We start from the raw sequence: 15542 nt of genomic DNA on the forward strand, positions 1-15542 counted from the left end.
AAGGGTAAAAACTTTTTTGGTGGTAAGTATATCATTCCCAATAAATATAACAATAAAAGTATCGGCTTAGTGAGTGAGATTACAAATTTACAATTATCCACAATGAAATCTCATGTTTGACACCAAGTGAATTAAATTTTCAAATATTTTAATTTGCATCAATAATCCAAAAATAGTTCAATTTAGAATCCAGTTTTAACAACACTGAATTAGGCCATTCTCTAGTGGGTTTTTTTTTCCGTAGTAGAATATATCTATATTGACAAACAGTACATTCTTTAAAATATTTTTTCTGTTTGTTTTATGGGTCAGGTTATATTTATAAACTTTTTTGTTTACAAACTCTTACAAATTACACTATGTAGGACCGGTTCTACATTAGTGTAATTGCAAAAAAAGTTTGTAAACGAATCATTTCCCTTGTTTTATTTGCAGAGAGAATTTTATTAAATCAAGTAATAAAGCCATTAAAGAGTATCAGAATGCCTAATTCATTATTCACGCCATTCTAAAATAGATTTTTTTTTTCTTTCCAAAGACTTAATTAGCGGTAAATCTTTCGAAGACTAAACTAGTACGATTTACGTCATGAATTTTTTATGTATTTATTTTTAAGTACCTTAACCATCTGACTTAAAGATCTCTATCAAAATCCATGTTAACTTTAATAAAAGCCAAATGCTATATCAAAAGAAGCATATCAATATATAAAATGCTTTTTTAGAAGACAAGAATTCGGGTTAATTAAATGTGTAATGAATGGACTACAATTCAAAGATTCATCATAACTGCAAAGTTGCTAATTAAACAGATGAAAAGACATCTTTAAAATGAAAGATGCATTTTAATTTAGTGTAAACTGTTATTTTCTTTCGGTTATATTCATCGAATCAAACACTAAAGTCTACCTGCATTTAAGAAAAAGAAAAAGAAAAACTCATTTAAGTTATGGTCAAGGCTGTTAGTTTCTGAAAACATTTTTACAAACAACCTTAATATGTCATGATATCTTGTTTTGGTCAAATATGACAAATAATCCTATCATATAGTTTCAATTATTTTTAAAGGTTAGATAAAATTAAAGGCAAAAAAGCTAAAATAAAGACAACGTGCATGTGGATCAAGCTCAAATAAAGAGAATGTGATGGTGAAACATGATATTCAATTAAATTTCAAAATTCTATAAATATTTCGTTAAATGCTGATTGGAATTCTCTTTCATCATTTGTTTAAAGTTTGAGATTCCTTTCCTTTCTTAGGATCCAAAAAAAGAAAAAAAGAAATCTAAATATAAAATTAGACAGAGACAGTCATGAAGCACTACGTACGTGTTGATTTTGTATCAAAAAGAAAAGTGATTCAAGTTTTCAAGGTCATTTGCTGCAGGGACAACTGCATTGTTTTTGGGTGCTCAAAGAAATGCACTAACATCACCAAGAATGCAACTGTAATTGTCCAACTCTTTTAAGAGAGTCAAAAGTTAGACAAGAAAAGCTCAGAACGGAAAAAGATAAAGATAATATGATGGTGAAAGATGAAACTTCCATAGCTTTTTTAATACCAGCGGCACGTACGTCCAATTCCCATGATTTGTATTTTTTTTTCTTCATTTTTTTTTTTGATTTCGTCATCTAATTAATTTTTTGGCGAGTAAAGTCTTCTAGTATCCCATAATTTATGTGAACAAACATATTTATGAGATTAATTTCGAATCAATCAGCATGACAATTATGCCTTAAAGCTCTCTCCATAATCGAATTCCTGGCAATTCATCCGACAATTATTTTAAGGTTGATGTTTCTTATTTTATAGAAGATAATTTTATTTCCTGCGTATATAAAAATGTGTGAAATTCATATGGAGCCATGTGAAGAAAAGAGAGAGAAAAAATACGAGTCCCACATACTTTTATGCAAAAACATCTATCATTTTAAAGGATATAAGCTTATATCATTTTAGATCCTAACCGTTGATTTTCGTCCATCAACGGTTATAATCTATTGGGTCAAACTTAATGGGCCAAATTTATTATTAATTAATTAATTAATAATTTTGATTCAATAAATTATAACCGTTGAAGGACGGAAACCAATGGTTAAGTTCTAAAATGATATAAGCTTATATCCTTTAAAATTACAGATGTTATTCCCTACTTATTTATATGGGAAAAATGTTTGTCATTTTAAATGACAGAAAGTTACGTCATTTTAAGAGAGAGACAGACACAGAAAATTTGAATTTTAAATTAAAAAAAATCACTCACTTTCTCTCTCCCATGATTTCCGTTTTTCTGTGTCTATCTCTCTCCTAAAATGACATAACTTATGTTATTTAAAATGACAAACACCAAACCCTATTTATATATATATATATATATATGTAAGAAATAATTTTGTCTTTTATAATATAAGAGATATTAAACCATTTATTTTATCACTTGAATCAATTCTCAGGGTGATTGATTTGTTTTTCATTCATCGAAGTTATATTGTCACTGGAATTAATTATAGGGAATTATTAATTTATTTCATAAACACACGCTGCATTTTTTTTTAAAAAAAGTGGTCTTCTTTGGCTTTGAACGGGAACTTACTTTATCCTAATACAATTTTTTAAGGAAAACAATCGTTTTCAGTATTTTTTTTTTTTTTTTGATAACAATCGTTTTCAGTATTAAATTACAAGAAGAATGAAAACGAGTTAACTAAAAACACTATTGATAAATAATCTATAATGACCAATAATTGAATGCATTTCTTTCTACCCTTCCCCGTTTCATTGCAGTTGAAGACATTAACTGGTGCCGTACGTGTGCCCCTGGCAAATTAGGTTGGGTCGCAGATATGATGGTAATACGCCAAGTACAGTCTCTTTTTATTGTTGCTGTGTAATCATAAGGTTTGGTTTGGATTGAGTATTATAAATTTTCAAGGAATTTGAAATTCATGAAAATTGAATTGCAACAATTTATTGTCCATCATTTGTAAAAAATAAAAACAAAATAAATAAAAAAGTTTTGTTGGGAAGTTATCTTGAAATTGCAGCAATTAATTCTAGGAAGGCTTCTTTAGATAGGTGAGGTTCAAAGTCTAAACTTACGTATAAAAAAATAAAAATAAAAAAAATCTAAACTTTATAGCTTGTAGAATGCAAAGTCAGATGAAACCAAAATGAATAATCAGATTCCAGAGGAGAAAAAATGGAGAGGATGCTAGTGTTGTGGATTTTGCAGCAAACAAGATAAGGCTTATATAAATGGCCAAACCAAACAAAATCTTCACCAAACTAGAGAAAATCATCACATGATAACGAGGCTAACTCTCCTAAAGAAATTTTTTTGCATTCACAAAAAATTGAATCCAAAATTTTGTTTAAGCGGAATCAAACATATACCATTTGAATCAACCTCGATTGTTTTCTTCCGCCGTTATTTTGAATTCCTCATTTTGATTAAAAAATATGCTTGATCAAATTGCAATGGAATTTTAAAATTTCTGGAATCAAATATCTGAATAAAAATATTTATTGGCAGCACCGTAGATATGCTATCATTTAGTTAACGTGCATTCCACGTTGAACCAAAATAGGTGGATGAGTTTTGGCAGAAACAAGAAAAGCCCAACTTCAAAGTTTGGGCAAGAGAGGATAAAGACTACCACCAAAGAATTCAACCCAAAAGACATTTTGTGTGTGTGCCTGTGTGGAGTAGGTGCACGAATAGCTTTCAATTAATACGATTAAATTATATATGTTTTTTTTCTTTGTTTTATTTGGGCGTTACTTTAACTATTGTTTAGTTTTGATTTCACTACTTTATGTTCATGATTAGTTCCCTTAACAAAAAGTCTCATGCACATTAATATGTTAAATTTAAATGATGACTATTGTCTAATTTACACATTTTGAAATGGTTAGATAATTTGAAGTTTGAACGGTGAAATATTCGAATGATTAAAATATTAGTTTAGGAACTTATTTTTACCAATCTCATGGAGGCATAGCTTAAATTTGATATATATTGAGTGTAAAAGGTTTTATACTATCATTAAATCATGTAATTGACAAATCATTAGTCAAGCATGAATGAGTTGATTGTATTAAAAACTTTTTATATTAATTATCAACGAATTAAAATTAATCATACACTTCAATCTTGATTCTTGCGCAAATATACTATACACGAGACATTTTTTTTTTGGGACTCCCGTACTTTGGGTCATCTGTCATTTGAAGAGCTGCTCGCCCAAATGAGCCAAAAGGCCAGTCAATTTGATTTTGCTGGGCTGCTCAAGTTGAGTTTCCATGCACTGCAACTATTCTCAAGTCTGTGGCAATGGCATTACAAGCCTTAGGATGGACCTACGGATAAGACGGGTTTGTTGTTTTCATTGATGCAATATTTTAAGGAGAATATATTTATCGGGAGTTGTTATAGTTACTACATCTTCTTCTTCTTATTTTTTTTTTTTTGGTAATCACTCCTTATTATTTTTTACTATTAAATCTTAACCGTTAATTTTCGTCAATCTAACGGTTATAATTTATTGAGTTATACTTATTAATTAATTATTAATTTCTAATAACTTATAACCGTTAAATTAACAAAAATCAATAGTTAAACTTTGATATTAAGAGATACTAAAAAGAAGAGATAGTAACTATAACCCCCCATATTTTTCATGTTACAAAAGAAAATTTTATCTTATGCATACACAAAAAGTGGTTGAGATCTACTTTTTTCCTTTTTCTCTCTTTTTCTTAGTGGGGTTCCACCCACTTTTTTATGTGAACATGAAATAATTTTATCTCATGCAACAAAAACTATATTCCGTTAAATATATGTTCCTAAAAGCCCCTCCTATATACGAATAAATCTTTAGTGTTACTGTTGTACCAAGATTCAGTACAACATATCAATGAAAGCATTACACATCATAGGAGAGAGATAAAATTTGGCAGAGAAAAGAAAACTTTAGCTAACATGTAATATTTCTATTGGTGGGATGTACTGAATCTTTGGTGCAACAGTAGGACCAAAAATTTATTCCCTGTGGTGTTAGCAAAAAAAGATAAATCTAGCAAAATTTTCCTTTGGATATTAGACATGAAACAAACAGAAGGTGATTGCTCTCAAACATGAGATTGGGTGAATCAGCAGATTGACTAATACGCAGATAAAGCGAAGGTGACACAATATGTATGGTTTGTGATGCAAAGACTAATTTGTATTTTTTCTTTCTTTCTTTTTCTATTTGAATTTTATTTTGGTTTGGGTGAAGAGTTTCATAGTCTAGTTTATTTGGAATATGCTTATAGATCTATATGATGATTTGGGTATATCTTGGCACGAGGGTTCCATGGTGGGTTGGGATATCATGCTTTTGTAAATGTTGACTCATCTGAGAGTTGGGATATGTTTCTCATGATATTTGCACATAAGACATACAAAAATCACACAAGCAAAGCATTCAATTTATATAAGTCCATACAAATATTTCACTCAATGCAAAATATTCATTAATGACCAAAAAAGATAAAAAAATAATACCAAGATTCTAAATGCTTCACCCAGATCCTTTCTTGTGTTAATGTTTTCATCTCTAAGTTGTGTTGACTTCTTTTTTTGCTTCTCTTCCGAGATTATTCTGAAGTATTGCATTTAGTGACAATTCATCCTCACCTTCTCATTTTATTCTCCAAAAATACATTGTATATCCTATGCGAAGTCCCTCCCATTTTGAGATTTTGGTGTGTTGATTTTCTCTCTAAATTTTTCTTTTCTTTCTTTCTTTCCAAGAACATAAAAATTCACTTCTTCGTTCTTTTTTTTTTCTTTTTTTTTTCTTTTTTAGAAGCCTATTCTCTCAATATGAATTATACTTTCCTTCTGAAAATTTTCCGTACCCTCTCTTTGAATCTTGGTCCTCCTTATAACCCAATGTCCCTGCACTAAAAGCCTCAATTGGTGCAATATATGCATAATGTTGTGTCCTTTTCTTTGAGTAAAGATGCTACTTGTACTGTCCATTTTGGTGTTCATCTTAATTCTTTGAAGCTATTTTTGCCTTTCTCACTTTTCTTGCTTTTATTTGTAGCTTAAACGTTGAAAATTTTTATTGATATCGATTGCCTCATCCCTATACCAAGTGGAGAGATTTTGACCAAAGACATATCACTATTCCTCCTTTCCCTATCTCTGCTTTGCTCTCTGCCCAATTCGATTGCTCTTATTGAATAACAACAAGAATTGTTAAATTAAATTCAGAGAGGGTACATATAATATAAGAAGTGGAAAAATATCGGTGTTCACAACTGCTCCTCTTTACTTATTTCTTACTAGAGAATATGAATGATCATAGTTTTCATATTATCATTGTTAGGAATAATAAAGACATGAACTCCAATTTTGTCTGAGAACACAAAGGGCGAAGGATCCTAAAGGGTAAGGATATACAATGAACATGAGGGCTAGAAAGATGAACGATAGCAGTGTAGGGGCCTTAAAGGGGAAACTATGGAGCACGAGAGCTTTAACAACGGGGGCCAAAAAGGTGGAAAACAATGAGCATGGGAGCTCTATAGATGTGCAACAACAGACACATGGACGTGAAAGTTAAACAATGACGAGCATAGGAGCTCTAACAACGAACAAAAGTAGACGCAGAAGCCTGAAAGTTAAACAACAATAAGCATGAGAGCTCTAACAACAAACAACTCCAGACATGGGAGCCTACAAGTTAAATAACAACTAGCATGAGAGCTCCAACAATAACAATAGATGCAGGGACCTGAATGTTAAACAACGATGAGCATATGAGCTCTAACAGCTTCTTTACCTGGAGGAGTCCAAAGGTGCAAAAAACTTGGGAGTGTGTACCTGTAGCTTGATGGGTGCCAGCCTAAGAATTGCACTCGGACAATTATGTGAATGGGAACTTCTAAAGCATAATTTTGATGTTCAATATTTTACTTTTTAATTTTGGCAAAAGATGCTAAGATGATGCAATAAGATGCAATGAATGACACCTATATAAATTTGATATTATAACAATTTTGTTTTATAATATTGCGATTGATTAGTTCTTTGCTAAGTTTAGCTCTTATAAAATTACTTCAAAAGAGTGTTTAATCGATTACATAATGTATTTATTTTCTATTAAATTTATTTTAAATAAGTATTATTAATAAAAAAATATTTTGAATAAAAGTTAAATTACACCAGGAATGATCTTTGTATAAAGGTAAATCAAATTCTTAATAGAACACAATAGCAAAAAAATAATTTTACATATGTTGTTTGGTTCAACCTACGGGATAAAATAAAATTTATCGTGAGTAGACAACATAGATGAAGCCAGAACTTATTTTGAATTTATCCAAAAGAAAGATTTTCTCTGTGCATGTTTGTGTCAATTCTAAGCAACCTTGAAAGCAGGGGATTTAAGAGAATGTTGAAGATATCTTTTAATTTCCAGTTTCTTAGACAGATAGTTTGAAAGAGAGAGGTGCAAGGTACTTCTATGTTCTTCTCTTCTCTTCTCTTCTTTTCTCTTTTTTAACTGTCTCAATCTTTATGTTTTGAATAAAGTCTTCTTTCATATTTGCATATGTAAAATCAATTCTTCTTCTCTCATCTCTTCGCGTGAGAGGATCCCTCGCGCTCACTTTAAATTTATTTTTATGCCTTTAATTTCTGTAATTTAATATTACATGCATTAACATACATGTAAGCAGTCCGTCTGCATCCTACTTTCCTTTTCTGCTCTCTGTCTTTCCTTTTCTCCTCTTTCCCCTTCCGCATCCCTTCTGGTATCAGAGCTTGATGGGAAATAGGAATATATGATTAGATCAAAATTATCTGTTATTTATCTGTATGTTAATATTTTAGCATGTGTTAGAAGCATGTATGATTGTATGACAAGAAATGAAAGTCTAGAGAACTTATTCAGATGTAGCAGTAAGTGTCGTGTAGTTGGCAGTAAGTCTAATTTGCCGATGCTGGAAAAGGGATCAAGAAGATCTATGACAATCTGTTGTTTATTTACGTTAAAATCTTAAGATATTGCTCAGTTGATAGAAAATAATTTAGATCTATCTCTATATTGCTATGGAACTAAATGATGGTGATGCTACTATGGGGAATTCATTTAATATCATGTTTAAATCTCTTTCTGCCAAGCTCTCTTTCAAATCTTCTCAACCTTCTTCTTCTTCTACAAGAACATCAAACTAAAAATCCTTCAAAATCAATCTTCAAGGAGGAAATTCTCCTTTGAAAACATCAACCAGGACTTGGATAACTAGAAAATCCCCAAGATTCCTACAAATGAACTGTACAGACCTGAAGGAAGATTTTTTCGAAATCTAATTACATAATCAGAACGGTGAACGAAGTATCCCTATGGACCCTGAATTCGAAGAATTCAAACTCTTTTCAAACTCATCAATCAATGTTCGCAAACAAAGCTATAATTATTTACATATTGGAAGTGTCCAAGTGGTCATCAAACCCCTAATTGGAGAAGGATTAAATGCATCTGGTCTCCTTTGTCTTGGAGACACAAGTCATAACAAATTCTCATGCTCATTGCTAGGAACTGTTGAAACTAGTTTAAGCAATGGTCCAATCTTCTTCAATTGTTATCTTGATCGTATGGTCAGTCTTTAAGATAGGAATATCTTGGATGCCTTTGTCTTAAACATCAAGATGCATGGTCTAGATATGAAAGCCGGATCTATTCCCGCTACTCTAATCTACAGAATTCAGTACAAGGTAATGAATTCTTGAATCTCTAGGGTTCTTAAACCCCAAAAAATTTGGAGAGACAACTCTGTTTCTCACTAATATGTCTCGTGCAAACATGACTATTCCCAAAACAATCCACTGGACTGACGTAGTTTTTCCAAAAAAGTGGCGTCTAGAGAAGGCAACTCCAGTTCAACCTAGAGTCACTCCCCATTTCAAACAAATCAAGCAGTATCCTTTTGGGGCTGTTGAAATTATTTTTGACAGAAGAAATTCTTCCAGTTCTGCGAGTTCTTCCAGATTTGTCCAAACTCAAGATTTTCGTTCTGAAGATTTCCAATCAGCTCTTTCAAGAAGATCTTTCTCTACAATCTTTGAGCCTAGTAGGTTCAATCTTTATCTTCAAGGACTAGATATACTCATTCTTCCATTCCTAAACCAACTTACCAAAAGGATGAAGAAGACAACAGCAAATCCATTCAATCTCCACCCTATTCCTCTATGAATGAACTTTATAGTGTTATATGAGTTTATAATCGATAAAGAATCCCTTAGGAAATATTTTATTTTGAGGATCAAACTTCTCAAAGAGAAAGATTTTTCCAAAATTATAAAGGAATTAACAGAATACTAATTCAAGAAGAATTTTGTAACTTTCTTAACAAAGCAAAGTTAAACATTCCTTTCTTTGATTAGTTTCAAGCTTATTCTGTCCAACTGGACATTAATTATCCTTTCAAAACTCCACAATATGCAAACGTCACCACTGTTTGGCATCTGAAGGAAGGAGAAATTCTCAAACATGAACTTCCTCCAATTGTTCCTTTTCAACTCCCAAACTCTTGTGACGACAAGCACAGGCCTACCATGGCTTCACCTTTCAAATTTAAAGACGAAATTAAAACAATCTCTTCAAATGATATTAGAAATCTGGTGGAACAATAAAATTATATTAATAAGTATCTTCAATCTTTAGATGAAAAACTTAATAAATATGTTAAAGGTGAATCTTCTTCTTCTGACAAAGTTTTATAAAAACTTTATTCAAACATTTCAAAATGACTGAAAAACTTAAGAAAGATTTTGCAAAATTAAAATCTTCTCCAACAACCAGTCAAACCCAATCTCAAAATGAATTCTTAAAAAAGATTGACGAAAAATTAGTCTCTCTAACAATCGCTAATACACCTCAATCCTCTGAGCAAGAGACTCAACAGTCTCGTCCTCTGACAAGACTATATTCCAAACAAAACTTACCTTCTGTTGTCAACTAAGCTATGCTCATTTGCTGAATTTCACATTAGATTGGTTAAAAAGCCAATAAAACTTGCATAAATATACTTTCTAAAATATATAATTATTTGATTGTTTTCATCTTGAAGACTCACACGAGATCATATTTGGTTTCAAACTTCTTGAAATAATACGTGTACTTTATTTCAATCCAAGTAAAATTACAAAAAATATCAAATCTATATTATATCCTCTTTTTCCTTTTATTAAATCACCTTAGTTTCGCCGCTTAAGTAAATTTAATTCAAAAGAAACGGTTCCTTTACAACTATGCACCGATTAAATATTCTTGTGTCAGGAATTGTATAATTTTGGAACCGTGCACTTTAAACTGATAGGTATACTTTATTGAAGAAAATGCATAATAAATAATTGCAATTTTTATAAAATATAATTTTATGTATAATAAATTACATATATGCAAGAATTAAATATTTTATTTATAGTCAACAAGTGCTTAAAGACAAGGAATAAAAAAATAAAATATTTAACACAAATTATAACATTTAATACAGCCAAAACCCGCTCTTTGATCTAATCTTACCTTTTTACTAAGTAAATTATAATATAGTTTACATTTTGGTTTCTTCATAATCGTATTAGGAAAAAGTGTCTGTTCTTTTAAATGATACAATTTTTGTCATTTCACTCTCAAAAAGAATTGGAACCCATACTTTATTTTTTTATCGACTTTCTCTCCAATGATATATCTCTTTCTCTAACTTAATAACATAATTTATATCTTTTAAAATATCACATACTTTTCCCATCATATTAAGGTCAGTTTATTAAAAAAGAAAGTAACTTGGTTTTGTTTGAGAGTCCCAAGTCCCAACTATACCAATCAGCCTTGTTCACATGTTACCTTAAGGAAATCGCTCTGTCAAGTCTAGCATAGCTAAGGGAAACAGTTTTTTGCAATGATTTCATTTCCAAAATGATTTATTTATTCATTTTTTGCAACAACGGTTTTCACAACAATTAAACAAAAACAAAAACAAAAAGACTAATATAAAAATGGATAGAGAAGTCGAATTTGGCATTTTGAGGGTCAAGACAAGATAAGCATGAATTTTTTTTTTCTTCTAATAACTCCAATTTTTCTAGCTAAAGCACCCTTATACAATAATTGGGCAAAAAAATTGCCTAGTTAAAGTTGTTAGAATAATTTTTTTCAAATTAATGCAGTTAAACACATCATGAAACTTTATTGGACTAGTTTTGTTCTGAATTTAACGGGACTGATGTCATGTCAGCGCCACATAGGAAGTCACATCACCATAAAATTTTGGAAGACCATAACTTTTGACTCGGATATCTAAATCAGGTATTTTATTTTTTATTTCACATAACTTTTCGAGATCTATACAATGACATCTCATTTGGTATATTTTATCTCCCACAAATATAGTTCAAATTTGCAACAATGGTTCCACAATCACAAGAGCATTTAAACTCTGAAGCTCCCGAGTTCTTTCTGAACCAACACCATGAGTTGCAGTACTTGCCATCGATTTCTTGGCCTAGTTTTCCCACGATTAGCCTCTGAACCAATGATTTTTTCAGCAAAAGGATCATTACTTTAAGGCTTTTCATAAGAAGATATGTTGTTATCCGTTGTTGTCTGTGCGCGTTGATGACTAGAAAACCATTGTCATGATTAAAATTTTTTGGGATACAGATACCTACTTATGACAAGTTGAATAAGTTTTACATAATGAGTCATCATTCTCATAGATAAAACATGTCAATCGATGACATGTGCTGCAACTTATAGTGTTGGTTCGGAAAGAACTCGGGAGCTTTTGAATTTAAATACTCTTGTGATTATGGTACTATTGTTGCAAATTAGAACTATGTTTGTGGGAGATAAAATATGTCAAAAGATGTGTCATTGCGTAGATCTCAAAAAGTTATGTGAAATAAATAAAAAATACCTGATTTGGATACCCGAGTCAAAAGTTATGGACTTTGTAAGTTTTATGGTGATGAGACTGCCTACGTGGCGCTGACATGGCATTAGTCCCGCCAGGATCAGTGACGGGACTAGTCCCGTAAGGTTTCATAATGTATTTGACTGTATTAGTTTGAAAAAACTTATCCAATCAGCTTTAACTGTGCAATTCTCTTGCCCAACAAACTTAGAAAGGTGCTTTTGCCTAATTTTTCTCATGTTCTATGAGATACTTTTGTCTCATATACACATAAAAAGTGGACAAGATTAACTTTTTTATTTCTCTTCTCCTTAATGGGTCACATTCTCTTTTTTATATGTTATGCAGAATAAGAAACATAAGGCCTATTTGATTGTGTTCTGGATTTTTGTTTTTCTTAAAATTATTTTATAGAATAGTTAATAAAATAAGTATTTTTATGTTTATTTTGTTTTGAAAATTAAAAATTGGCATGATTTCTAAATTTGATTCTAAAGATTAAAAAATAATTATAACTTTTAAAATTACTTTTACATAACAAACTTTATTAAACATTTTTTTTCTGAAAAAAAAAAAAAAAAAACTGTATCTAAGAACAGAATTCAAATAGACCCACATTCTTCCTTTTTCTTTCTCACTTAAGAGTTAAGACTGAAAAGCAATAAATGGCATATCAATTAATGACCATTATTTCCCCTGATATTAAAGAAAGAGAAAAAAAAAACCTAAATAATTAATAAATTAATGTGACCCCACCCATTTCAGATTTTTATGGTAAGTAGAGTCCAGGCTGCAGTATTTAAGCGTCGTAGTTCACGCAAAACACTCATCTGAAACTGAATCTTAGTTTTCAGTGTCCAATATCAGTTTCTTTTCTGCACTGTCAGAAAACCCACACACAAATACAAAAAACAAAATATCATTATTTTCGCCGATGGAACCGAACTTCACCAAAGTTCCGCCGGAGAATGAGCACATGCAGGCACCGCAACAGAGCGAGCCCCACCATCAAAGCACCAGTACATCTGACGATTCCTTCTGCGTCGACAATAGTTTCGACGAACTGCTCCACTACGACTCCTTCGAGTTTGACATCTCCAGCTTTCCGCCGCCACCTCCGCCATCAGCCACCGAGATGGTCGGGTCATTGGGGGAACCGGCCGATCCCGCGGTGGGGGAAGCCATAAGCTTGTCCGTCAGCGAGATGGGAATGGCCGGGGCCGGCGAGATGTCCGGCGGAGAGAGAGGAGCAGAGCGCCGTCAACGGCGCAGAAAATCCGTCGAAAGGTCGTCCTCGAGGGTGTCGCGTGGGGTTATGTCGTCTTCTTTGGTGAAGAAGGCCATGGCCCCTGAGAAGCTCGAAGAGCTTGTTAGGGTTGATCCCAAGAGAGCGAAAAGGTTGATCTATATCATTTTATTTTATCATAAAAATTTGATTTAATGATATTTATATAAATTGTGCTGACGGTGCTTTCTGAGTTGTTGCAATCGTGTGTTGTAGAATTCTTGCAAATAGGAAATCTGCTGCTATATCAAAGGAGAGAAAAACTCGTTATATAAATGAGTTGGGAAAGGATGTGCAGAGGCTTCAGATTGAAGCAAATACCACTGCCGCAGAATATGCCAGCCTTGAGGTATGTGTTTCATTTCCTATTGCATTTATGCTTTACATAAACATAAATGTGGTAAATTGTGTCTTATAGGTATATATACACACACTAATATATTATTATTATCAGAAAAAGGAATAAACATATTAATATATCTCAAATGATGCAGGGAAAAAACACAGATAAGGCTACTCAGAATAAAGAGCGTATAAGGCGCACAGAGGCTACGTTGCAGGAAGCACGACTTAAAGATGGTATGCATCATCATGCATGGTTGCATATTTGTTAATTTATGCCTAAAGTAGTGGAGTACTTGTGCTAATTAATTTCCCTCATGTCATGTTAAATTGAATAAATAAAAAGTCCAATTGAATTGTATCATGAATCTGCATGTGTCTCGATTTACATTACCACTTTCCTTAATATTTAGAAAGAAAAAAAATTGGTTTATAAATTTATGACGTGAATATTATATATATGATGGATACACTCTTGTGCTTGCAGATCTCGTTAAGGCAATGAAGATAGAATTTGACCGCTTTAAGATAGATTTTGGTATCACTGATGATCATCCCTTTTTTGCTGGGATGTTCTCTCAATTTTCTTCCCAGTTACCTCCGCATATGGTTCCTAATCCTCGATTCCAGAATCAGGTGCTTCAGCAACCACAGTTCAGCATGCCTCCTCCTCCGCCGCCGCCGCCGCCATCTCCACCCCTCTTTGGTGAGCCTTTCGGTGAGGATCGTCCTCCTCCCCTTGGTGAGCCTTTCGATGCTGAGGATTTTGATCCTGACTTCTCGAACTTTCGATGAGGAGAGCTGAACTATCTAGTTCATAATAGCAGCAGTAAATGATTGGTTATAACATGGGGCTTTTGAAGGATGCATGTATATCATTGTGCGGTTCAGTGTCCTTAGTCCTTTATTGTTATTTATGTTTTACAGTTTTAGGGTGTAAAGTGTAAACAGTTTAGCATGAAGATGTACAGAGGGAAGAGTTATTGATAAGATAAATGTAAGCACTTGTTGAGTTAGCAGATTTTGGAATTACTCTGTCGAAGTTTAATACTTCAATTGATTATCTGAAAGAAGTAGAAGCAAAAGGTATCTTCACTGTATGAACTAATTTTGATGATGTGTGTGCCGGCCCATAGCGAAAATTTCTGTTGATTATATTCTTGTAACCTTTGACTAGCATGGGGATTTTTTTTTAAAAAAAAAAGAAGAAGAAAAGAAAGATGGATTGGGGAAGGAAAATATATAGAAAGTTTAAATTTATTTTAATAAATATTGTTACAACAATCCAAAATATTAATTGGGTCCTTTACTAGCACTATAAACAATTGAGTGTACTTCTTTATTGTTGAATCTTGTACAGAATCAAGTAGAAATGTTAAAATAAAACAAAAAGAGAGAGAAATCTTCCAATATTGGAGACAGCAGTAGCATCCCAATTTGGTTAGGTTCATCGCTACCACATTTATAGTGTTTGCAATCACCGCTTCTTTCAAATTTAGCCTTCAAGCCATCTTATTGAAAATATAACTCGATTAGGAGGATGGTTTCAGCTCCTTAAAACCTTGGATCCAAGTCCCAGCTGTAAAGTGATATAAAAAGTCACCACAAACGTGTGTGGATTATTATACGGTTTCACTGTCTCTTTCATGCACGCCGTGGGCAATAGTCACTGTTGGTGTCATGTGCGTGGTGTTGTAACCGTTACGCATTCGTCAGCAACTTTTTGTGCGCAGAGGAAAGTTTCAATACCCTAGCTAGCTCCATTTCCTCAAAGCCTTCCACAATCCACACAGGGGTTGGATGGCACAATGTGACACACAGATTTAAAATAAAAGTACCCATATATAGGTCATTAGAACCCAAGGATTTGGATAACAATCACATTAATGATATGCATTGCTTGTATTAGAGTTGATTCCAAAGGATATAAATTTCCCTTAGC

General features: G+C 32.4%; 1 protein-coding gene across 1 annotated transcript; it reads left to right on the forward strand.

Moving 5' to 3' along the window:
- The first annotated feature begins 12907 nt into the window (after positions 1–12907).
- On the forward strand, positions 12908–14395 carry LOC133288311 (transcription factor RF2b-like). The gene is made up of 4 exons (XM_061486042.1): positions 12908–13371; positions 13475–13607; positions 13753–13837; positions 14088–14395. The coding sequence occupies exons 1-4, from the start codon at positions 12908–12910 to the stop codon at positions 14393–14395; spliced, it is 990 nt and encodes a 329-aa protein (XP_061342026.1).
- Positions 14396–15542: the final 1147 nt, after the last annotated feature.

The sequence above is a fragment of the Gastrolobium bilobum genome, unplaced genomic scaffold (assembly GCF_033153095.1).
Source record: "Gastrolobium bilobum isolate Gb01-03AN ecotype WA unplaced genomic scaffold, APGP_CSIRO_Gbil_v1 utg2831, whole genome shotgun sequence".
NCBI lineage: Eukaryota > Viridiplantae > Streptophyta > Magnoliopsida > Fabales > Fabaceae > Gastrolobium > Gastrolobium bilobum.

Bases quoted from the DNA above. Each gene is read 5' to 3' on its own strand.
- LOC133288311 (XM_061486042.1), top strand. From the start codon at position 12,908: ATGGAACCGAACTTCACCAAAGTTCCGCCGGAGAATGAGCACATGCAG. The intron at 13,372-13,474 runs GTTGATCTATAT...CGTGTGTTGTAG, and splicing joins GATCCCAAGAGAGCGAAAAG to AATTCTTGCAAATAGGAAAT. The intron at 13,838-14,087 runs GTATGCATCATC...TTGTGCTTGCAG, and splicing joins GGAAGCACGACTTAAAGATG to ATCTCGTTAAGGCAATGAAG.